This window comes from Mycteria americana, chromosome 1, assembly GCF_035582795.1.
Source record: "Mycteria americana isolate JAX WOST 10 ecotype Jacksonville Zoo and Gardens chromosome 1, USCA_MyAme_1.0, whole genome shotgun sequence".
NCBI lineage: Eukaryota > Metazoa > Chordata > Aves > Ciconiiformes > Ciconiidae > Mycteria > Mycteria americana.
In genome coordinates this window covers 104270229-104294281 of record NC_134365.1, presented here as the reverse complement: position 1 = coordinate 104294281, position 24053 = coordinate 104270229, and the positions used below count along the sequence as shown (strand labels likewise).

The following is a 24053-nucleotide window of genomic DNA, read 5'->3' as shown; positions in this document are numbered from 1 at the left end:
TTTGAAGATTTATATTTAAATCAGCTTTGTCAATTTAGCAGGTTTTATGGCTGTACTACAAAACAGGTCACACTGGTGATTCTGGCCCAAACCTGGAAGTGAGCTTCCTGTAGGAGAGTGTATTATTTCATTGCTTTCCTTGTATAGGATTTAAGTTTATGTTAAAATTCCTTTAGCATGCTGTGATGTTGGCAGACTATCACTCAGTTTATAATACAGGATATTAAATCCTTTTAGCTTAGCATGAATTTGTTTATAACAGAAGATTAACAGATGGAACCAAGATATGGTAGCCTAGCCAATATCTTTGAAATACTGCACTAATTTCTGTGCATCAGCTCATCTTCATATCTTACTTCTGTATTATCTTGTCTTCAGAGGCGACAAGGAAAATGGACTCACAGAAAATACTGAACGTTGCATCTGTCATTTGTCTGCACAATAAATGCAGTGCGGGTCATAGTTATTAACTGGTAGTGTCCAGTGGAAAAAAATACACTTAACTGCTGGGGTGTTTGAATTTTTTTTTTTTTTTTCCCCCCTCCTGTGATTAGATGAGGATTTTTATAAGATTGACTGGTGTGGTACTGTGATAAACTCATGAAAATATGTTCTCAGTCATCAGATGTCACAGAGGTATAGCATCTAGGAATGCAGAACTATCGAACTGTCATATGAGTGAGATGTATTTTGGTGCTTTAGTGTTTTAAAAACAGTCTATATGCTGTTACATCTGTAAACAGTCTCATTTTTTACATTTTATGCTCATAGGTATAAATATTAAAGATACTGGTATGCCATTGAGTATTTTATGTTGAAGTATAAATATTCCGAAATTTACATTTAGCATATGGTTTGAAATACTAGTGTCATTTGGTAGTTGGAACAAAGGCTTTAGGAGTCATGACTCTTCAGTGTTTTTCCTGACATGTTAGAAATTTGAAGAACATAGTAAAATCTTTAGTAATGGACAGGCATTTTTAATATCGACATGTCAGCAAGCTTCAGGCTGTTCAATGACTACCTAAAGAAATACATAATGATTTGAAAGAAGTGGCTTTGCTTCTGTCATGCCTAGAAAATGCAATATGGCTGGCTGCTCATAAAACAAACCCAAAGCTTCCTTATGTTGCTGCTTTTTATTTTTTATTTTAAACTAACATATGATCGTGACATTGCTGTGCAGTTCTCTGCTGCTTATGTTTTAAGTTGAAATCTCATTTTTGTTTCAGATTCTCCTTCTTCTGTGGTTAACAAACAGCTTGGATCCATGTCACTTGATGAGCAACAGGGTGCGTGTGACAGGAAATGCGCTATACCCAGCCATAGTTGATTGCAATGCTTCCTTTTAAAATTGCCTTTCATGATGACAAACAGTCTAAAAATGCTGTTCATCTACATAAAGTAGAATTCTGTAAGCAGATCTGCTGGAAACTCATTAATTATTTAATTCTCAATAAGAGTAACAAGAGTAAGGTTAATTGTTGTTTTCAAAAGCCATACTATGCTCAATTCTTAATGCGTTCAATGTAGGTACCATAAATGTCTTATGTACTCTACAGACATTTAGAATATTTTTTTCAAATGCAAAGTAAAATTAGTTCTTTTAAACAGTCTTTTTCTGAATGGTTCATCTTGGATCAAAGTGCAAATATCAAAACTGAAGTAACTTTTAATCAATAATGCCAAATTAATTTATCTTATGCAAGAGAGACGTGCAGCTTTGTTATACTTGCACAGTTTGAGTAACTCAAGAGCACCTACTGCACTTAGGTGCCTCTTACTTCTGTAACCCCTTGTCCTACACCCCTTCTGCTAAACAAATACTAGTGTTTCTCTGTAGATGCCCTGTGGGCTGGTGGTAGAAAGAACGCTTGTGAGCTTTCTCTATGCCCATTATTCATCGGTCTTCAAATTGTGAGCAGTGAAGTGGGCCATAGGTGACCGTATTCCAGCTGAACCAATGTAATCTGTAGTGAATATTTATGCCTGAATAATTAATAAGTGATAGATGGTAATTTAAAAATAGATTTCCATACACTCTGCATTATGCTTACTCCATATCAAAGCCTCTGTAGAGATTTAATAGCTCAAATCCCACAAAAGAGCTGGCTGTTTCATCTTGTTTCACATTCTAAACTAGAATTCTGTTTTGAAGTCATATTTCTGAAAAATAGCCTGTTTGGCAACTGCTGAGATTATGGTTTATTTTAGGATGCCAGAACATTGGGAAAAAATCAAGCTGTGTTTTATATTGACAAAATAAATTCATTTTGTGGAATTACATTTTGTGATGAAATAGCCTTAAACCTCAATGTGTAAACTTGCTAATTATTCATGGTTCAGTAGTCTAGATCACTCTAATAGTCAGGCTTAGCTGGAAAACTTGCTTATAATTAGTGGCCAAGTTATGCTCTCTGTTATGAACTCAGAATAAAGCATTATTTGATGAGAGTAGAATAAACTAGAATTAACATAGAAAGTCTGTGTGTTTACTGAAGTTCTTAGAACAGCAAAAATTTTGGAACACTGATAAATTGTTCTGTGAAGTTGAGAATTAAGCCTATGTGACAACAAAGATAAAACCAGAAGTTTTGGTCCCAGAAATCAGTTCCTAAATCTGCATCAGATTCCTCTTCAAGCAGGATCAGTTGCCTTAAAAACTAGTTTGTGTATTACTATTGTTAATTGCGTAGTTGTAATAGACCCATAGTTGTAACAGACTCTTGCGAGATTTTTCTAATAATTTTTTCCTGTGTTAAGAAATTACTTGAACTAATGTCAACACGTTTCCTCTCGTAAAAGCATTTCAGGTTTTTTAATATGCAAAAACCCCTGAAATACATTTGTTTATCCAGACTTTATTGGTAGACCAGTTCTCTGATTGTTTTAAGGCAATGTTTTTCTGTTTTGATGGTAAGGGTCACCTGAAGAGACACAGAATGTTACTTCTGGTTTGGAAAACTAGGAATTTGGAAAAGGAGGTAATTTATTAGGAAATCTGTTGTCGAAATGATAACCAGAAAGAATAATTTGCTGAGATCCAGTTGGATTTTTGAAGTTAAACTGCATTAGTTTCACTTCATATTTGAACAGAAATCTCAAAAAAGTATAAGTAGCTAATGAAGGAAGTCATATCAGTTCTTTTTATATGGAAATACTTTTTCTTTCTTATTCCTATCTTTTCTTAATTTGGTACTGAATCAGCTGTCTTCTGTTGGAGCAGCCTCTTTTGTTGGCATTTATGTTTTAAGACTGTTTCTGGGTTTAAAGATCTTTTGATACTTATTACAAACATATAAATTTATAATGCCATCATTCTGACAGTCCAGCAGAAGCTATGTGTCATTCCCATCTGTACAAAATGGTTTCAAATGGATTAGTGATCTACACTGGATTTTTTTTTTTTTTTTTTTTTTTGACTGTGATGGTAATATGGAGGGTGGCTGTTAGATTTGTTGCCATGTAAAGGCAGTGTTATGACTGTGAGGTGCTGCCTGAATTGGTATGATTAAAGAGGGAACCTGAAGCCAGAGAACTAGCTCGGTAACTTTGAAGTCTAAATGTGTGTATGCATCCCATACCATCTTAATGGTGCTTCCGACATACACAGAAGCCATACTGATTACTGATATTTCTAGATATTTGCAAGGTAGTGCAAGGGTTTAGTAATCCCTTATGGTGATGTCCATACCAGACTGTTCAGTGCCACGTTATAGATACTTGAGCTGGCTCAGAACAAGCTGGTATGTCAGCTGTGGCAGAGTTAGTTCCTCATAAACAGTACTGTAAGTCCTTGAAACTGTATTGGCATGTGTTGTGTCCCAGCTAATTAGCTCTGCCTCCCAGTCAGACAAACTGGTTCAGCGTTGGTATGCATATAGAGCTTTCCAGATCTATAGTGAGCTCTGCAGGTACAAGCTCAAGAATTTCAGACCTGTGCTTCGTTGTAAGGCGTAGTGTGGTCTGTACTGCCTCCTTCAGTAAAGTGCAGTACTACATCTAATTAGTATAGGAATCATCTAGACAAAGAAATTGTTGTATGCCTTGGGCTATAGATTAGGCTGGTCCAAAGAATTATTTGATTTTCGGTCTTCCCTTAGACGTCGTTGTGCCTTATACTGACTGGTATCAGTGTAACATTGTTCAGTCAGTATTCCTCACTAGATAAAGGAATCTCCACCCTTCCCTCCAAGTTCAGCTGCTCCTGATGAATTTTCATGTGTTAAGCCTTCCCATGGAATTCCTATTTTCTGAAATACACCACTTATTTTCTCCTCTTTGGATCAATTTTTCTCCATTCAGAAGTAACTCTCTTTGGTTTTCACCTACAATATAACCCTTTCTTCAGAATGTACAAAGCTGATTTTCTTATGAGGAGATCATGATTACTGCTGGATAGGAATTATTTTGGAAGTTTTTCATGAAAAGTGAAAAACTATCCTCTTCTCGTGGGGTTGCCGGTAGACTAGTGAATAGGGCAGCATTTGAGATGTGGGAAACTAGCTTGAAGTTCCTTACAATGTTAGTTCAACTAGGTAATGCAATCTGTAAACCTGTCTTTATGCATTTACCACTTCATAGTTAAGAACCCCAATCTTTGTGAAGTTACACTTGCACAGGTTCATTTTCTAAGGAAAAAAGTGTGCATGAAAGGTATTACTTTCAGTTGTGGGGTTTGGTTTTTTTAAAAATAAGGTTATGAATGAAATTTTGTCTTCAGTTTTCAGGGTGGTAGTTTAAAAGTACCTTCCTCCTGTAGGCACCTGGAGAATGGACCATTTCATGGGAGTGTCTGTTCTAGGACAGGGTTGCTTATGAAATAAGACTGTAAGTTGTTGATAGTATCTTTAAAGTATAATATGTTTGACTGTAAAATCTAAGTAAAGTTTCAAGGTATTTTTGAGGAAATTGGAATAGAGTTTAGTTAAGGTGTTGACAAGCTACAACTTTCTCTTGGAGCAATTATTACCCTACTAGAGCTTGCAATCAGGTTAATAGTATTGGCAATAGCTCTCCCCTAAGTCACAGAAGCTGTACAACTTTTCTTCTTCTTGCCTTCATTTTTTTTATCAATGTGAAAAAGATCAGGCCTGATGGGATGAGCCTAGTAGTGAAAGAGAACAGTGCTTCATTCTGGTCTGGTCAGTCTTTGGCAATCACATTGTTCTTCTTGAAAACAAAGAGTTCACGACTTCTGGATTTTATGTGGCTCCTCTAAAAGAATGTTCAATTATGTACTAGGCAAAGCTTATTAGCTTTCTTCACAGAGACTCCTATTCAGCTTTCATTAGCAGTGTAACTTTAATATAAAATAGTGAACTACAGAACTAATTCTGTGCAGTTTATTATTGGATTCTTGTCTCATCTGTCTTTTAAAAAGATTCTTGTCCTTATTAGTGTCGATTTCATGCCCTAAAGCTAGTTTAAAGAAGAAACTGACCCAATCCAAATTGTAGCTCATGTTATTGTAGATGTAAGAAAAAGCTATTACACAATATGGTTTAACAGCTATCTGTCTCCAGAAATTTGTAAAAATAATTTCTCAGTTAGTCAGTGCCCTCTTTGGATAAGTCTATAGCAATTCTTCCAACTGTTTGAGTGTGAATAAATATGACCATTGCTTCCACAGTAAGCGTAGTCAGAAGACAGCCTTCATGCATCTTGGTTAAATTTTTTGATGTTGGTCAGTAATATTAACTAGTTTTGTGCTGAAGCAAATGTTGCATACTAGTATCAAGTTACAGTATAGTCATTGTTTGGTGGCTGTCTTGGACTATTCAAGGCAGTAAGTTGTCTTTCTTTACCTATCTGGGTTCCCAGTTCAAAGATATGTCTTGTCTGTACCTATTACAAGGAAGGTAAAGAATTCTCCAACTGTGTCATTTTCTACTCTTTCAGTGTCCAGTTCCTGATGACTTGTGCAGTATGTTGGAGCAATCAGTATTTGTACTTGCTTAGGAAGGGATGCTCAAAGTTTGAACAGACTTTTATACTAAGAGATGCTTGCTGATAGGTTGCCAAAAAATAGAGAAAGCACCTCTTTAGTTAAGAAAGAACATGTCATTTTTGTTCAAAATATCTATATACGCCACTATAAAATATTTTCTTACATTTGTTTCTTTTCTTGCTCAGTTTATTTCAGGAACTGGAAACCTTGCTTTTGATCAATTTTATCCTTGCTCCACTCTAACAAAAGTGTAACTGGAACCTTTATTTTAGAGAGGCTATGAGCTTTTCTTTGCATAGAATGAGGCCTATGCCTTATGTATGATTAAGATCATGGTTGTAATTGGTTAATTCTGTTTCACATAAAAATATTTTAATTTTTCTTACAGGGTTTTTGTGTTTTGCTTTGTTTGTGTTTTTTTTAAATTTCTCTTCAGAATATGTAGAAATACATATTTAAAGTTCTTTGGAGCAGCTGATCACTGCTCTGATCCCGTGAGTGAGCTTCTGCCTGTCAGCAGTTTAAAAATATGAGCATTGATTGTTAGGTTAAATTCTTATGTGCTATTTTGTAGTTCCTATAACTTTAATTGTATTTTTTTAAATAAATACTCTGTGGCAGTACTGTAGCCATTACTGTTTTAATAATAGCCTTTTTAGTGGGGGAATTTGTAGGTTTGTGCTTGAATCAAACATTAGCTTTTAATTGATGTTTACCCAAAGATGATCCGAAGGTTTTACTTTATTATAAGTGTTAGTCTGCTGCCAATAGTGCAAGTATACTTATAGTCAAATTTCTGGTCTCTCTAAACCAAAGAAAATATGGCATGGTTTTTCCAAACAGCCCTGAGATAAAAAGCTCAGCATTCATGAAAAGCAAGGCTACATAGGCTACTCAGCGGTCATTTGAGTGGTGCCTAATACTAAGTAAACTCTCCCATCTGAGTTCTGAGAGAATGGCACCTCTGTAGTGAGGCTTAATCGGATGGTACTTTCCATTAACTTTTTAGTATCGCCCAAGGCCAACTTCAGTATTAATGGCAATTGTGCCATGCATATAGATACATTGTGACCATGAATTTTGCTCAAGGGTGGTGGGTGGGTGGATGTCATTGAGCGATTCTGTTTTGAAGGAGCCCACTGAACATCCTTGAAACTATATGTGCAGCAGATGTTTGGCAGACTTGCAGTGGTTTTCAATTTGATTCACTTCTGTTGCTTTTGGACATCGTGAACAGTTAGTTTTGCAAGTACTCCCCTTCTGCTTACATCGTTATAATATGAAAGGTTTTTAAACCCAAAGCTCTCAGAACATGAATTTACAGTATTTTTATGACAACTAGCTGGCAATTTACAGTATGTCTAAGGATATTGGTAGTTGACTGGGTTCTAAGTAGAAAAAAAAAGTAAAGGGGATGGTGATTTTTCTAGACCACTGATTGTAGATCTCATCCTCATTTTTTCATGTGTATTTACTGAGGCAAAAAAGACTGAACACCACTTCCAAAAACATTTTCTATTCTTCTTATTAATATACTTGATAGAAAAGGGATCTGCTCATAAAGGATAATATTGTGTGTACACATACCTATCTGCAATTTTATTTACCTGCATGTTGAAGGACAGCATCTTCTTTGTTTGCTTTCATAAATACAAATAATTTTAGGCCATTTTTAAAGCATTGCAAATTTGGCGTGTTTACTCTGAAACTTCTTAACTTTTTGCTTGGGCTGTAAGAGATCTTAAATAGACATGGTACATATTACTACCACATTTGGCCTTTGTTAGGATAATTAAATGAATCTTCAGAATTATAACAGCTTTATGTATATTACTGATGCCCATCCTAACTTTATCAACCCCATATTTATAGAGAGTGATAAGCCACGAACGGGAACAGGTGAACCAGTTTTAAGTTTGCACTACAGTACAGAAGGAACGACTACAAGCACGATAAAACTGGACTTCACTGATGAGTGGTAAGAAGTTAATTTTGGTTTTGACTGGTTATTGATCAGCACATATCACTAACACTCATCTAGCATAGATACAGATAAATTATTTTTCCATATGGTATATGTATATTTTTAGGTGTATATAGACAATTTGAAATGGCTGTAGTCCTTAATGCATTCAGAATGTAAAGGACAGTCATACTTTAACATGAAATTTATGCAAGAGGTTTTTTGTGATATTTACTGTGAATCTTTTTAATGCTAACATAATTTCAAACATGCTATCTTCATCAAACCCTAGCATAATATTAGTGTTCACTATCTTACTAAAGCAGGGTAGTACAGTGATGGAAAGGTGGTCTAGGAGCTAGTGCTTAAGTTTTTAATTCTCCGCTTTACCAGACTTCTCGTATGGTATTCTGCAAATTAGTTTTTCTGTGGCACAGTTCCGGAGTTGTAAAACAGTGAAATTAGTATTTCTGTGTTTGAGGAGTATTAATGAATGCATATGGTTAAGATATCAACTTTGTGGACTGCTTAGATATTACAGTGATGGCATCCTTTTCAGATAATAAACACATACTAACTGGCCTGACTTGCTTGGGTTTGTATTGAAGTCTATCACTAGAGCACCTCAGGATGTCCCAAAACAACCATAATCCTTATTTTATCTCCTCTTACTTCTATTCCTTTGCTTATGTTTTCAAAATTATTGTAAAGACAGTAAGTAGAAATGCTTGCTGGCATTCGTTACTGGGGGGAAAAAACCTCACCACATTTAGCTACTCTTAAGTGCTGTGTTTTTAGACATAAACCATAGACCTTGTCCATAGCAGTTTGGAAACTTTAAACAGCGATCTGTGTGTTTTCACAAGAATGAAGACTTTGCCCATGTGAATCTGAAATACTGTGACAGTTCAACCAATTTATGAGACTGTATTTCTATTTAGAGTCCCAATCCAGCAAGCTTTGAAAGAATTAGTTTTGCTGTAAATTTTTTAACTAATACTGCGTTTAGCTTGGTAGTCAGTTTTGTTTAATGTTTTAGGATAGGCAAATTTCACAAGAGGAACGGAGCATTAGCAAATGTTTTGTCCATTTATTCTAGTGGTTTTTTAATGTAATAATAAAATATTACTACCACTGTATCACAGAAAACAAATTATTAAACATCATTAACACTTTGTTTCTGTGTTTATTTTAAAACAAAATTTGAAAAATGCATTTTACACTTCAAAGAGTTAATGATATAAGTGATTCTGAAGACGGAAAATTTGAATGAACAACTACCTCAAAAACAATATTAAGAAAAAGTAGAGTGTACAGGGAATGGAGAGATGAGGGACAGAAAAATTACTCGTTACAAAAATCTGTAATTGGGGAAGTAACGACTAAGTGAAAACTACTTAACTTCGCGTATATATTCTGTCTAATAGCAAATATTCTAACAAATCTCTTGGGCCAAGGGTTAGCACCATGTGAATTAAAAACATCAAATATAATACCAAAGGAGAATGAAGGACTAAACATCATGATCTTTTAAGATTAATGGTAGCAATATGCAAGGCTTTAGGAAGGTTCTGATAGAAAGGCATATTAAAACAAGCAGTACATGGGAAATAAACCAAAATTATGGGAACTAGAATGTGCATTTTATGTGAATGTGAATACCTTTTATTTGACAGAATAATTGGTTCTAGAAACATACATGGTGTAATGGAGAGAAACTGTCTGGATTTCCAGAAAGTATTTGATGCTTTGTCGCATGTTGAACTTCGGTTCAAGGTGCGATAGATCAATAAAGAAACAGAACATGGTGGTAAGCTAACTTAATGGAGCTGTTGTAGGTGGGTAGCGTCATGTGAGTAGTGAGAGGAAGAAGCATTTCTTAGCAGGACAGAGTTGCAAGGCATTGTCAATGGTCACTTCAGAGGCTACCTAAAAACATTGTGCCAAAGACTGGAATAATAGAAGTAGGATGCAATTCCATATAACAAAATGATGTCGTTGAGGACAAATAACAAAAACCTAATCTGGAAGTTGGGAGTGTTGTGAAAATGAAATGGAGGAAGACATGGACCTACCAGTCACTTCATTCTCAATATAATGCAGCTACTAGAAAGGCAAGTATGATCCTAGATGTCACCAGCTGGGAGACTTCAGCCAAGGATGAGAATTACTGGTGCTGCTGCTCAACTCTGCTTTGCTTTGTGACTTAGAATGCTGTGTGCAATCTTCGTCATGCTTTCGAGAAAACTGATGCAAATTGACAGAGGTTCAAAGAAGGGTTATGCGGAGAACTGGGGAAACAGAAAACCTACTATGGAAGTAGATAGTAGGGCTTAATGTAATGAAAGCACAGAGTGTTATTTTGCTCTCTCAAAAACATCCTCTTCATGTAACTGCTGGTGTGAAAAATAACATTGAGGTAAAAATTAAAGCAGAGTAATACATGAATGTAAATTAGCATTGAGCGTTGAGCTAGAAAGTAGATTCCTAAGAGTCAAAAAAACCCCTTAGGGCTTAGACTGTGAATAAGTTCATAAAAGTGATTATATCGTATGAGGCATGAAATAACAAAAATCCTCAACTTGGTGCCTAGCAGTACCCTTCTTATCCGTCCATTCAGAAACAATGCTGAAAATTCTTGATTTAGAAGCAACACTGTAAGGGCTAACAAAAATTTTCTACATACTCCAAATCCAGTATAGCAATGAAACAGACTATTGCTCATCAAGATGAGTAAAAGCTCTCATATTTACTGTAAAAAATAAAAGTACTGAAGTCTAGACTAGATTCTCAAGAATCTAGACTAAGCATGATTTGTGCTGCTTCTAGCAATGTAGCATATAAAATAGGTTAGTGATAACATACACAGGTAAGAAGATACTTGTAACAATTCAGTATAAATTCTTGAGAATCATGCTTATAATTCTCATAACTCATCTTTGTTTCTGCTTTTGTCCAGCAATTTGCCTAATTTTGAGACCACAACACAGATGTGGGAGAGGAGAGAATGGGAGAGGTCAGGAACAAGGCTTTGCATTTCCTAAAATAACGTCTTTTCTAGAGTCTAAAAACATTAGTTTTGATGACATTCAGAACAGCAGTGTTACATATTTCCTGAGGAATAATTTTCCTTATTGTAAACAGGAATTGGTGTTCCACAATAATTATCTAAACATGAATGGGGAGTAAATCTCAAGTACCAGCTTATAGTAAATCTTGAGAAATAACAAAATTTTGAGGACTGAAAGCCGACATCAGAAGTCCATGCCTCAAAAGGTAGAGGAATGATAGTTAATGGTGAAGAACCTCGAGAATTTTATCTGAATCAGTCTTTTAATTGGATGGGATAAGATTATGTATTAGTGCTCAGCTGACAGCTTGTAATACCTTTAATAAGATCTCTGATCATTTATACATGTAAAAAATGTGTAAATAGTGAAAGAGAGCAAATCCTTTTGAGTTCTCACAATATTTTGAAAAGCAATGAAGAAATCCTTTAAAGATTAAAAAAAAAAAGATAGGAAGGAGAGAGCAGGGTTCTGTGATGCAGAGGAATAGTGTGGGATGAGTGGCGATGGACATAATAAAAGGGAATTTTGAAATTGCTGTGAAGGTTGTTAGTTGTAGCTGCTGGCAGGAGCTATTGAATTGTGAGATTGCAGTGAGAAAGATGATGATGGTCAGGCTGTGCTATTGCAATGATCTTATCTATTTACGTTATTTCTAAAATTTTTTTTTTTTACATGTTATGTTGCCAGGAGCAGCACAAATTCAAGCTCTAGAGGGAGTGGAAGTCACTGCAAAACTGAAGCCCAAGAAGACTCTGTAAAAACAAAAGCCTCAGAAGAGTCAGGGTCTAAAGATGAAAAAACAAGTAAGATACAGCCTTATTTCTATAATGTTATGGTAAAAATTCCGCTCTCATATGTTTATGACTACATTTAACACAATGGGAGTCTCATACACATGCATATGAAGGCAGAATACAGCCATAATAGAACATTAATTTTTTTAGGAAAGAAAAAGATACCAACCTGAGATAGTTGCAAATAAATATAAACAAACATAACTTATCCTATCTTTAGTTCTAAAACCCTTATTCTTTTTTCTTAGGGACATATTCTGCCCCAATTTTTATCAAAAAATAGAACAACTGCACTTTGCAGTCATAAATGAGTGCTAGGTATTTTGTTACGTTTCTTTCAGGCTTTCACTGTATTTTGTTACATGTGGTTGTCTTGCTCAATTCATTGCCAAAGGGGCAGTCAAGTCAAATGACTGGTTCCAGAGAAATGTTTTGTTTTTTTTTTTTAAAATCCCTTTTAATGGAGGGATAACTTAATTTCTGTCTTCAGAAATAATAGCTTTCAGTAAGTGATCATCTGTCTCGAGTATTAATGCTATTTTTGTAGCTAAAGTTCTCATAGCATAGGATACTAAGTATATTAAGGAACAAGAAAGTAATACTTTTTTCTTTGTTAATGTATTGACCTGGGCAACTAGATAGGTTTATATATACTGACTTTTCATGTGATTAGTATCTGAAATTTCAGTAAAGTGACATGTGGACTTTGGAGGGGATTGCTTTGATTGGTTTGATCTAGGAGTGCTAGTATCATTTAGATTTGCTTACATTATAGATGTGCATCTAAATGAAATAATGTGATTTAATATTAAAAGTTGTTTAATTCAGGAGTTCCTGATGAATCTCACAAAGAAGATGCAAGTGCTGAAGAACTGAAAACTACAGATGAAACTGTAGAGATGACAGAAGCAAGTATGTATCTCTACTCTTTCAAGTATAGTTATATGAAGAAGTACAGAATGAAAAACTAAATTTCCAATATAAACTCAGTATGCTTAATTTAACTTCTGGGACCATTTATAATGTCTTCTAAAATAAGCTATAATCATTAATGCTGTGACTTATTTTCTCCAATACTTTCTGTTAGCTTCATCAGATAAACCTGGTCCTGAGCATTCTGGAATACAACCAGAAGAAAATGGCCCCAATGTTGATGCTGTCTCTGGAAATGTAGAGGAAGAAGCCTCCTGTGAAAAAAGCGCAAATCAAGAAGTTTCAAGTCAAAGTACTGAATCCACTGCCAACTCGCTTGCTGCAAACGATGAACCTCAGCCACACCCAGAATCCTCAGGGCTTGCAACTCCAGACGAGTCCTCTACCAGGACCTCAGCTCTCCAAGAAACTGATGATAGTGATGATGATCCTGTTCTGATCCCAGGGGCAAGGTATCGAGGAGGACCAGGACACAGGTTAGGGGAATGTTTATCTCTGCTATTGCTTGGCAAAATGCTTTTTTTTTTTAATGGAAGACCTAGAAACCCATGCCTCATATCCTTAATTAAAATAAGTTGCTCTTTGACAACTAGCCAAGAGTTTGATGGCCGAGTCTAATTTGTCTGTGTGTAAGATATGTATAGCTATATTTTCCCTCCTAGCCAGGCAAGCTCCTACAGATCTAATACCTGCTTGTGCTTATTTCTTGCCTGCTGAATACCCCAGTGCTAAATATTTGCAGTTCACTTTTCATTATTCTCCCTGTAGTCATACATATAGAAAGTTCATAAATTTGTTTACAGGGACCTACATCTTCTTTCAACTGTACTTTAGGTGTTCTTACTTTGGCAAAGCAAGAGCTTTTAACTGTTGTTGTTCAGCAATGCTGTGTTTGTCTGTAGTACATACATTAAAAATGATGTGTTCAATTTTTCATTCTTACCTCTTTCTGAAGGAGAAACTCTGTAATCCTTTTCCTTTTGTTGGTTATTGAATATCAGTATGTACGGCAGTAAAAAAAAAAGTGGATTACTAGTTGTCGTTAATAAAAGACACATTTAGTAAGCTTTGTGTAATTTTTTTCTTGTGAAATATAAACAGCTGTACATACTTGTTTGATCATTCAGTAAACTTAGCCCCCAATTTGGTATTGCTGGTTTAATACCTTTGTTCGGTAACTTAAATTCTTGGACTTTTAAAAAGCTATAATAATTATTTAAGCATCATCTCTTTTGTTAGACTTAAGAAAATACCTTTTTTTACTTGTTTTACATGTTATGTAACCTAGTGTCAAATGCCTTAACTTTACTCCTATCCTGTTTAAAGGCAGCATTATCTTGCTATTAATTCCTTACGCTGGCAATGCAAATTCTTTGCAGGAAGCATTACAATATCTATTCATTAGGAAATCAGAAAGAATTCAATAGTGTGTATAGAAAAGGTTTTGAATAATTTGCAGTTAAAAAAAAAAAAGTCATAAGCCACCACATTGTCAATAGTGACAAAAAGAACATTCAGTGGTTGCTTATTACACATCACGAGTAATTCTGCTCACTAAATGACAGTTTTTATGAAAAAGCCAATACATACAGATTCCATCTTAATCCATTAACTTTCCATGCAATACTAAGTAATCGTAGATAAATATCCGATGGCGGAAATAGTTTCCACTGCAAAGCCAATGTTCATTACGATCTAGTGATTGAAGAGCAAGCTGTGAAAAGCCCTGCAATTTTAATCCTATTTGTTTTGGAGCAGGATTCTTAGCTTCCCTTCATGCACCTTATGTTGTCACTATGATGTAACAGTTTTTGTAGTACTGTAATAAGAATGGCACTTCCAGGTATGATATAGCTGTTACAGTTTCCCACTAGTGGGGACATCTTAAATGAAGTTACACTTCATCTGACATGCTTTTTTTCCTTCTTTGTGTGCAGTGAGATTTCTTCCTGTAGCAGTTTAAATTTATCATATAGGAAAGATCATTCAACTAAATTAATGATATAATTAAAATTCTTTACGCAGCCCTCTGCTCCCTTATTCTTCCCCCAAATAAAGTCTGACAAAAGTTGCTGTGAAGTCAATACTGGTTTAGGATTGCCTCCAGGCTTTCATTACTCAGGTTTAATGCCTGACCAGTTCATTTTGTTCTGCTTTTGTGTGTGTGCAGGCAGTGGAGTCTTCTAGTTTAACTTTTGAGCAGTCAGATATATGTTTACATTATGTTCCCTCCTATTCTTCTGGTTTCAGAATTTTCTAAATGCCCTCTGAGATACTGAAGAAAAGTAAGACATCCTATGTGTGCTCAAAGGAATTTGGATTTCCAGAGAGAAAGCAGGCACTGGTGGTCTTAAAGGCTAGCTATAAGCCCTCTTAGTATTTATATCTCATATGAAATAGAGTGAAAGGAACTGGAAGTCCTCTCTACTACTACTATGACAGTTGTTATAGCATATAATCCCTTTCATAAACTGATCAAATTTACATAAAATCCCCCTGGCCCCTTAACTAGTGGGAAGCTACCTCAAAACACTGGTGCTATAATGGGTATAAATTGACTAAAATTAGTCATTTTGTTTTGTGCTAACATACTGTTTTGATTGAAACAATTTTTTCATGCCCAGTGCTTACCATTTGAATGATGTTCATCCTGTCCATTTTCAGCTTTTGTCTCACTAGACTGAGTGCCAAGTTTTTCTCACTCTTAGCAGTAAAAATTTGTGGGTTTCCTGCCATCGTGCTGGTTCCTGTCTGTGCTCCTCAGTGTTCCACTTCTTTTCTGAATATGGTAGACCAGAATTATGCACACTGCACTGTTTGGATTTTGCTAGGATTAATGATACGAGTATTACTCTTGGTCTGGAGAAGATTCTCTGAGACACAAGTGAGCTATAGTTATATCCTTCCCTCTTTTGCTTATGGCTATCTCATAGTGGTGGCTTGTGGTCAGACACAAGATCAGTTAGTGTTCTGAAGTCTTTCCTACTTTGTCATTTCTAATTAATGTGTTCTTATCTTTCACCAGAAGGAAGCTCAGAAGTGTATGACTGTCAGTTTTATACTACTGAATTTCTACCCACCTCTTTTTCTCAAGGTTCTACAGTCCCCTCTATATTCATAAAGTTACCCAACCTCATGTCTTCAATGCACTGCATGAGTACATTCCTACATTTTGCTCAAAGACTATTAGCAATATATTAAACAAAATTGCCTGCAAGACTGGTGCTTAACTCCACCAGTATGCTTCCTATAGGCTTACGTTTTCTCTTTTCTCACTTAGTAAATTGTGTTACCTAACAATTCCTTTACTAAATCTCATTTTCTCAAGTTTATCTAATAATTTAGTTTCCAATGTGTCATCCTGTAAGATAATTAATGGCATTAATATAGAAGTAATAAAGTAGATTTTTTCTCTCTCTAGAATATCTAGGGAGGAGTTGCTTTGGGGCTTTTTTGTTTGGGTTGTTTTTTCCTTTCTGGAGAAGGTTATAAGGCTAGCTCGCAATAATCTACCTTTTGAGAACCTATTTTATGCAGTGGCAAAAAAAATGTTTAATTCTAATTTTTCTCTAGGACAAAAAATAAAAGAGGCTGTAGCCTTCTGAAACAGAATGCTGAAAGCTGTTTGACTAATAAGCCCTTTCCAGTTTATAGCATTACTAGTTTTATCTACCACCAATTTTAGGTTTCTTTAGGTTGTGTTTTTTATATACCTAGTAACTAGGTATTGTTTATTTTGAGGAGAAACTCCACAGTTGGGGAAATGAAAATAAAGGAAACTGTCTCAGAGTCATTTTCCCACTGTATAGTAGAACTTTCTCCACTGAGAAAAGAAGGGTATCTGATTCTGTACTCTGAAATCATGATCTTAAACTTCCTCTTAAGGAAAAGAAGTGGCAGAAATACCCTTTTGATAGCTCTTTTGACAGTACCTGCAGATAAATAAATGGAGAACTTCCTGCTGCATCAATTCCACTGGTCTCACTTTAGTTTTAGTAAGATGGATGTAGATTTCAGATTTATGAATAGAAAATGCTGTCCATTTTGCAAATCTAATGTTTACAGAGCTTCCATTATTCGAATTTTGTTTGGGTACAAATCCGACTTTTAATGTTTTCAAACCGAGGATTGGGTCTTTCTCTTCCATAATCTAAGAATAGATACAAGGGACATAATCTCTTTGTATGGATGCTTATAAATCTCAAAACACAATGAGGATAGATAATTTCTTACCAACTAACCTGAAACTGAACTGTCAGGAAAGACTATGCAACAGATACAGAAACACAAAGTTTGCACCCGCTTTAATATTTTGAAAAGGACTTGAAATTGTAGCAGCAAAATGTGTAGAAATACCACGATCCTTTGGTTAATAAATTGGCTAACTCAGCTGAATGTTGACTAGGAATCAGCTAGGAATAGTTTTGACACAGAAGGACATTTCTTTGAAAGAAATAATTGAGAATATGACATCTGACTTTTTTTCTGTAGCATTTCTGTAGCCACTGAGCACCACTATAGAAATGGTGAAGATCAGTGACTAAAAGAAGCTACATAGTTATTTAAATTTTTTATTGTCATTGGGCTAGTCAATACATGCTCTTTTTAACAAAATGTATAAGGAACTGTACAGAATATTTCTAAAATTAAAAAAATGAAACCTGTTTTGTACAGCAGAGCAGTTTAGCTAGGTACTCAACAGAGAAAATAACCTTCTGGACATTTTAGGGAATCCACAGGAAAAGATCCCTTCTCTTACAAATATGAGGAGATACGCAGGTTTTTAAGTCTCAAAGTATGCACATAGCGTATCTCCTTTAAAACTTACTAAGTCCAGCAAATTTAGTTGGAACAGAGATAGATAATACAGCTTGCCTTAGCACCATACTTTGTAATCTGTGGGGAAGAAAAAAAATTATGCAAAATGTATCTTCTTCATGCACAGAGAGTGCAGTTTTCGATGAATTGATCTTAATTTTCACAAATTAGTCAAAACAACTCTTTGAGGGCTGCTTTCCTACTTAAATGACTGAATTAATTTTGTTTGGACTTTGACAGAAGCTGAGCTATGAGCAGAGGCTAAGCCTGGAAAATGCTAAACTAGTAGGTTAAAAATGCAAACAAATATGAATGTAAAATGGAAATGATTATGCAGCTGCTTCCACTTCTGCTATGATCTGTGAAGAATTACTGCATTTTATAAGATCAACTTTGTGTACTGTTATGTAATCTGAATACTATTTTTGCTGAAATCAAAGTAGTCTCATATACTAACACATTGAGGAGAAGGAGTCTTCTCAGTTGGAATACGTAGAGCACATTTTGTAATAGATGCTAACCTTTTAAAAACATGATACCCGGCATTTTTGAATGACTTCAGTTGTTGTTCCCTTTACTAGATATAATATCAGAGGAACAGCGATAGGTGATAGAATAATGAGGTAATTAATTATTTTCTTCCTCCCCTCCTCCTTTTTATTGCCATATAATGGATTTATCAGGTTCTTGTTTTTCATATCTAACGGGCATTTTAAGAATTGCTATATTTTAAATGCTATGAATTACAGAGCATATTGCTTGAGTTATATTTAGCTGCATGTATTGCATGGAAATTGAAAAGAAATGGCAGTGTATACATTTAACAACCTATTAACCTTTTTATTGTGTGCCATAGAAATTAATGCAATTTGAAAAGCGTGTAGTTTGTGAAAAGCAAATACCTTTTTTTATTCAGCTGCTGAGGAACGTGTTATATTTGCATGTGCCACTGCTGACTTGCTTTGTCTGGTAATAGAGAACACCCAGTTCTGGACAAAAATATAAGAATACATGTATCAAAGACTGTTTGTATTTTTTGCCTGAACAAGGTTATGGAACTGAGCATAATTATTAAAGCTATATTTGATAATACATATTTAGCAAGATACATGCTAAATCTTATAGAATATTTCTTTTAATGAAGTTAAATGAAAAAGTCACTTGATCTCATATTCCGCATTGAAATACTTGAGTGAATGAATTATAAGAACATATAAGGCAATTTGGGCAATTGTGTTTGGCCACATGCCATAAGAGGGAGAAACTATCTACTCTGATTTAATGCCAAAGGCTATATATAGGGGAAATGGCACAACATAATTCTAATGATGCAAATTAACATCTTGGCTTTGTGTGGCTGGAAAGGAAAAGACTCAGGATGTGGTTTCTTAAAGACTTAGGCTAAGTCCTATATTTTAAATGCTTACAGGAAAATAGCGCAGACCTGTATTTCTTTGTCTTATATTCTAATCTTAGCTGCAATTGGAATACATGGATTTAACTTGGCAACTTTCTTAAAGGCTCAGGAATCTGTGTACTTTTTGTACTTTAAATTTCACAAGAGCGATTCTTTCTATATTAAACATGCTTACCATGGAGTTCTTTAGCTCTCCAGCACAGCCCATGGGAATATTTGTTTCATATTGCTATAAGTTTAATATAAAAATGAATGATGCATTCAGCACAGAATTTTTTATCAGTATATTTTTCTCTGATTTTTATTGTCATTCTGCAGCATATCAGGTGAAAATTTTAAAAATGTTTTGTAGCTGAGAATAGTTGAAACATTGATTGTGTTGGAAGGCTGGGAAATTACAGTAAACATTTATTTTTATATGATCAGCAGTGAAATAACTTGGGCTTTAAGGTAGAGTCAATGTGCTGTTAACGTGATGGTTTTGTCCTAGTTTTTGAGCTATCTTAATGGTTGAAACTTGACAGCAGTAGTAAATCTCTTCCATAGGTTCAGAGGGTTCTAAAGGAACATAGGTATTTGGTAATTAAAGTCAGAAATATAATCAAATCTTGATATTTAGAAAAGGGATCTATTTTAATATGGTGGTTGTGGGTTAACCTCGGCAGGCAGTTCAGCCCCACGCAGCTGCTCGCTCACTTTCCCCCAGTGGGATGGGGGAGAAAATCAGAAGGGTAAAATAGTGAGAGAACTCTTGGGTGAGGTAAAGACCAGTACAATGGCTTATTAATTAGTCACCTTTCTGAGCTGGATTTGACTTTGGTGATGATAGCCAGCTTGTTAAGACACGTGGTTGGAATTCTTGGGCAGGAGCATGGTAGCTGGCAGCTGGATTCCTCTACATGGTCAACAAAGAAATGACCATAAGGCATCAGAAAAATAGATTCTAAATTAATGGTTATAAGCCTTGGGTTCCCTGCAGTTGTTTTGGATAGGGAAAATAGTTCAAATGAGAAGACAGCAACAAGAGGGGAAAAAAAATATCTTAACTTGAAAGAGCAGAAGAGAAGGAACCAGGGTTTCTGGTACTTAGCAAAAAGAGACAGTGTTTGTCTGTGTGTAAGTAAATTTGGAAACTTAAGAAGTGACAAAAATCCTTAATACTGGAGGAATCAATAGTGAGCTCAATACAGAGCTGAGACAAGAGGGATGGAAAAAGGAAGCGAGTACACATGAGCTTTACAGCCAGCTGGTGCAGCCTAGATCATGAGACGATCAGTCTGCGATAATGGTGTTTGGAAGAAGCAGGGTTATCTAGGGTACCAGATTAATTTTATGGCAGCCACTACATCGGATCTCTAGTGGAACAAAGTTTGTAGCAGAATTCCTGTAGATTGTTTATAGATTCAGTTGATGGGTAATTGTTCAGTTCTCCCTCTTTTGAAAAACTTATCTTTGATTTTGACTGTCTCTCTTCTAACTAGTAGATGAGCATAGTTGTTTTAAAACATGCAGGACTAGTTAGCCAGGAATTGTTGAGCAACACAGATTGGAAACGGAGGTCTGCAGCTCTCTCTCTCAAAAAAAATTTTTTTAAAGAGCAATATGTGACATACTGTGCTTTAACAAACACACTAGTAATTTAATTGTGCAAATTGCATAGATTTTTGTTAAAAAAACCCTTATTATACTTCAGAATTTCTAAACATACAGAAAATGCCCTATGTGACAATTTTTTTTTTTTTTTTTTTTTTTAAGGCTTAACTTAAATGTTTACATCTTTTCCATTTCTCTCTATGTATAATACATAGCTGTGGATTGGTCTGCATCCGAGGGTTTTTGTGGTTTTGGGTTTTGGTTTTTTCTTTTGAACCTATGTCTAATTGAAAGAATATAATGACTTCACTTCTAATCCCTATTCCACTCAGCTAGGGCTTAATTTAAACGGGCTTTTGACAATTAAAGTTTACAACAATTGACTCTGAAGACTTCCAACCTGGCTGATCATAAGGAGAAAAGTTGTGCTCTGGTTCATGTCTATATTCTTACTTTTGGAAGTAATATTTAAAAATTATCTTTCCACAAGGCACACTCCATTGAAGTAATGAAAGTACCATACATTATCTTGGGTTCAATCTTACTAAGACTACACACACCAACTTCATTGTAAGATACTGCACTAAGGTACCACAAAATTTGGCAAAACACACTTAAAAAGGCTTTATACCTGCAGACCAGACTGTAGTACTGAATTATGCTGAAGTCAGAGCACTACCTGCGGTATAAGGGCTTAACTAAAATAAAGTTCAGTTTCACTGGCTTTACAAGACCTAACGTTTTTCTGTACCATAAAATTAATAACATTAATTATATCCAACATTTCTCAGGCATCTTCATTATTTGATGCCTGAATGTGAGTACATAATACAACTGTATCAATTGATGGAGTTGCCTGAGGAGTGCCAACACAACGTGCATAAATTTCATTATCTGACACTTTGTGCTTGGAAGAGTACACAGTTTGGAAGGGAAGCAGCAGCTCACAGTCAGGCTTAGCTTAGGCTGAACTTCAGAACAGGACTAATTGCACAGCTTGCTTCTGTACCTGCTGATGCTCCAAGTGATTAGGCTACTAAGTTTATGTTGGCACATAAACAATGAAAATTAAAAACCCACGAAAACAAATATGTTGGATTTTTTAAATTGTCTTTTGCGTGACTTAAAAAATGTATAGAAAATCTCTAGTTATGGAAAAGTAATACCTCTCAGAGAGAATCCTTTTTCCTGTAGTGTTCTTTGTTCTGAAAGGTCATTAGATTGGGCTCATATTTATCTTTTCTGAAGAAGATTTGCCTCTGCCAGGTTCCTGCTTTTAGCAGTATGTTACTAGAGTGCCCGATAACAGTATCACATTTATAGCCATGTGTGCTTGGCTGCATTCTCCCTGTTGAAGGTAATCATCGACTTTACAAGGTAACTAAATATCAATCCATTCATGCCTTTTAAAATAAGACCCAAAATCAGGATTTCAAATTCAGAGCTGAATTTAGTTGAAAGACAGTTTTTACCAAAAGCTTCTGTGCTTCTGCTTTTATTTAAAAATGCATGATTCTGACTGCTGAATAGTCTTGAGGATTTTTTGTAACGTCTGCATTCAAGTCTAAGGGAATTTAGATAAGGAGATGAATTTTTCTAGAGATGCAAAGATGAAAAATTATGCAAGAAACTACTTTGTGTTACCAATTAGTTACTTTAATACCATCTTCTCCTCCCAAGACTTGTTACTGCTATCTGCAGTTACTGCAAGTAACCCTTCTGAAAGAGCTAGACAAGTCTACCGCTTTGTCAATGCTACTGACGTTTAACTTAGCTTTTCCACTGAACATCTTTTATTAATTAATTAATGTGGATAAATACACCGGAAACACAAATAGCAATCATAGTAAGTGATAGGTGTAAGGCTAGCAGGTGTGCTTCTGAAACCAAAAGGGTCTTCCTGTGCTGAAGAGCTGTGTGTACTGTTTCCAAAGCTGTGTGATCACTGGTGGGGTTGGTGGCAGAGCAGTTGTTACTACATGATTTTACTTTTACTTTCTCACACAAAACCCATCTTTTTTTAAAAACACGTACAAAACCAAATATGTACAAATAATTGTTTAAAGTTTCTGTAAGTGTTTTATGTAGCCTATCATATATATGCCATCCTTCTTTTTCCTTCACATAGAAGTAAACTGGTGAGGAGAATAATTCTGTGATCTTTAAAGCACAGTAGATGAAGAACATGGGCTTCTCTTTTGTCCTTCATTGTATGAAGACTTTGTGAAGAACCCGCTTCTTAAATCTGTTGAAGATTAAAGTTGAGACTCCATATATTAGAAGGACTAACCAATACAGTATATTTATTTGGTGTAGTATAAGAAAGAGGAACTAGAAAATTGCCTAGATATGACATTTTGAGGGGATAGAAAACTTTCACAAAGGAGTAGTAGTAGTCTATTTTTTTCTGGGATTGTTTGCTAGACAAACTTCTAACAAATGAATTATAATAAATAGTCCACTGTTAAGTGGATCTGTTGGTTAGTGCTTACAAATCTCTTCTAGTTTCTATAAAAAATAAGTATTAAAATATCTTTTAAAAGCTTAGCTGTATTAGATGATCTGTCTTAGTATGACAGTTTGTGGTTTGTTTGGGTGGGGGTTTTTGTTTTGGTTTGGTTTTTTGGGGGAGGGTGGGTTTTTTTGGTTTTTGGTTTGGGTTTTTTTTTAATCTGTATTAATGACTCATTACTTGCATTCATTTTCCTTCTTTGCCTAGCTGTAGGATAACACTTACTTTACCTTAATTTTTTTGGTCCAACATTCTCCTATGACAAAAATGAAACAAAAATCTAAGCAGACCACTGGCTGAGAGAATTAGTTATGAGATAGATCTGGTGGGGTTTTTTCTGGAAAAGAGGACTTGTTGCAAGAGTCTCCAGGATCAGTGACTAAAACACCATACCACATTACTAGTGGACCAATTCAGCTTACTAGCTTTCTGGTAGCAGTGTACTGAGGTTGCAAATATATTCAGCTCTGGCTCAGTTTACTTTTCAGGATCATATAAATTCCTGTAATAGTTTGACTCCTTGCATTCTGCTAAAATCTGTACCTGCTCCTTCTTGAGAGTGACTTTCCCCTTGGACTGTGTTCAGGACCTCAATTTAATAGCAATTCTGACATGGAATAAAAGAAGAAAAAGAGTTAGGTGCAGGTGTTGGGAAGTGATAGTTTGGTTATAGGTGGAATTATGGGGATCTGCAAACTTAAGAGTTAAACACGAAAAATTTGGCACCAGGGTCTTTTCACAGATTAATCAAAAAGTAGATTCCTGGGAAACATTCACAAAACAAAATGTATAATTTAGTTAATTTTTCTCTGTTATTCTAGGAAATCTTCAGCTGTATCCCTCACTTCTAACGTATGGGATAGTTGCTACCATAATTGATCTCAAATAATCTCTTGCCTTAGTAGGAACTTTTTTAAAGCTGTCTAAATCTTGATTCTTGTCATACAGAAATAGTGAAGAGAAATACATTGGACAAAAATTTGGGGAAAACCCAAATCAAAC

General features: G+C 35.2%; 1 protein-coding gene across 8 annotated transcripts in view; it reads left to right on the top strand.

Moving 5' to 3' along the window:
• DCAF6 (DDB1 and CUL4 associated factor 6) overlaps positions 1 to 24053 on the top strand; it is a 90694-nt gene that overhangs the window by 54743 nt on the left and 11898 nt on the right. For 3 of the 8 annotated variants that reach the window (XM_075515771.1, XM_075515816.1, XM_075515799.1), the window contains 6 exons: positions 1233 to 1292; positions 7823 to 7928; positions 11672 to 11787; positions 12607 to 12690; positions 12866 to 13187; positions 18111 to 18152. In XM_075515771.1, the coding sequence (XP_075371886.1) occupies positions 1233 to 1292; positions 7823 to 7928; positions 11672 to 11787; positions 12607 to 12690; positions 12866 to 13187; positions 18111 to 18152 (730 nt within the window). The remainder of the gene's footprint in view (positions 1 to 1232; positions 1293 to 7822; positions 7929 to 11671; positions 11788 to 12606; positions 12691 to 12865; positions 13188 to 18110; positions 18153 to 24053) is intronic. The other 5 variants (XM_075515789.1, XM_075515823.1, XM_075515807.1 and 2 more) reach the window with 2 other exon arrangements.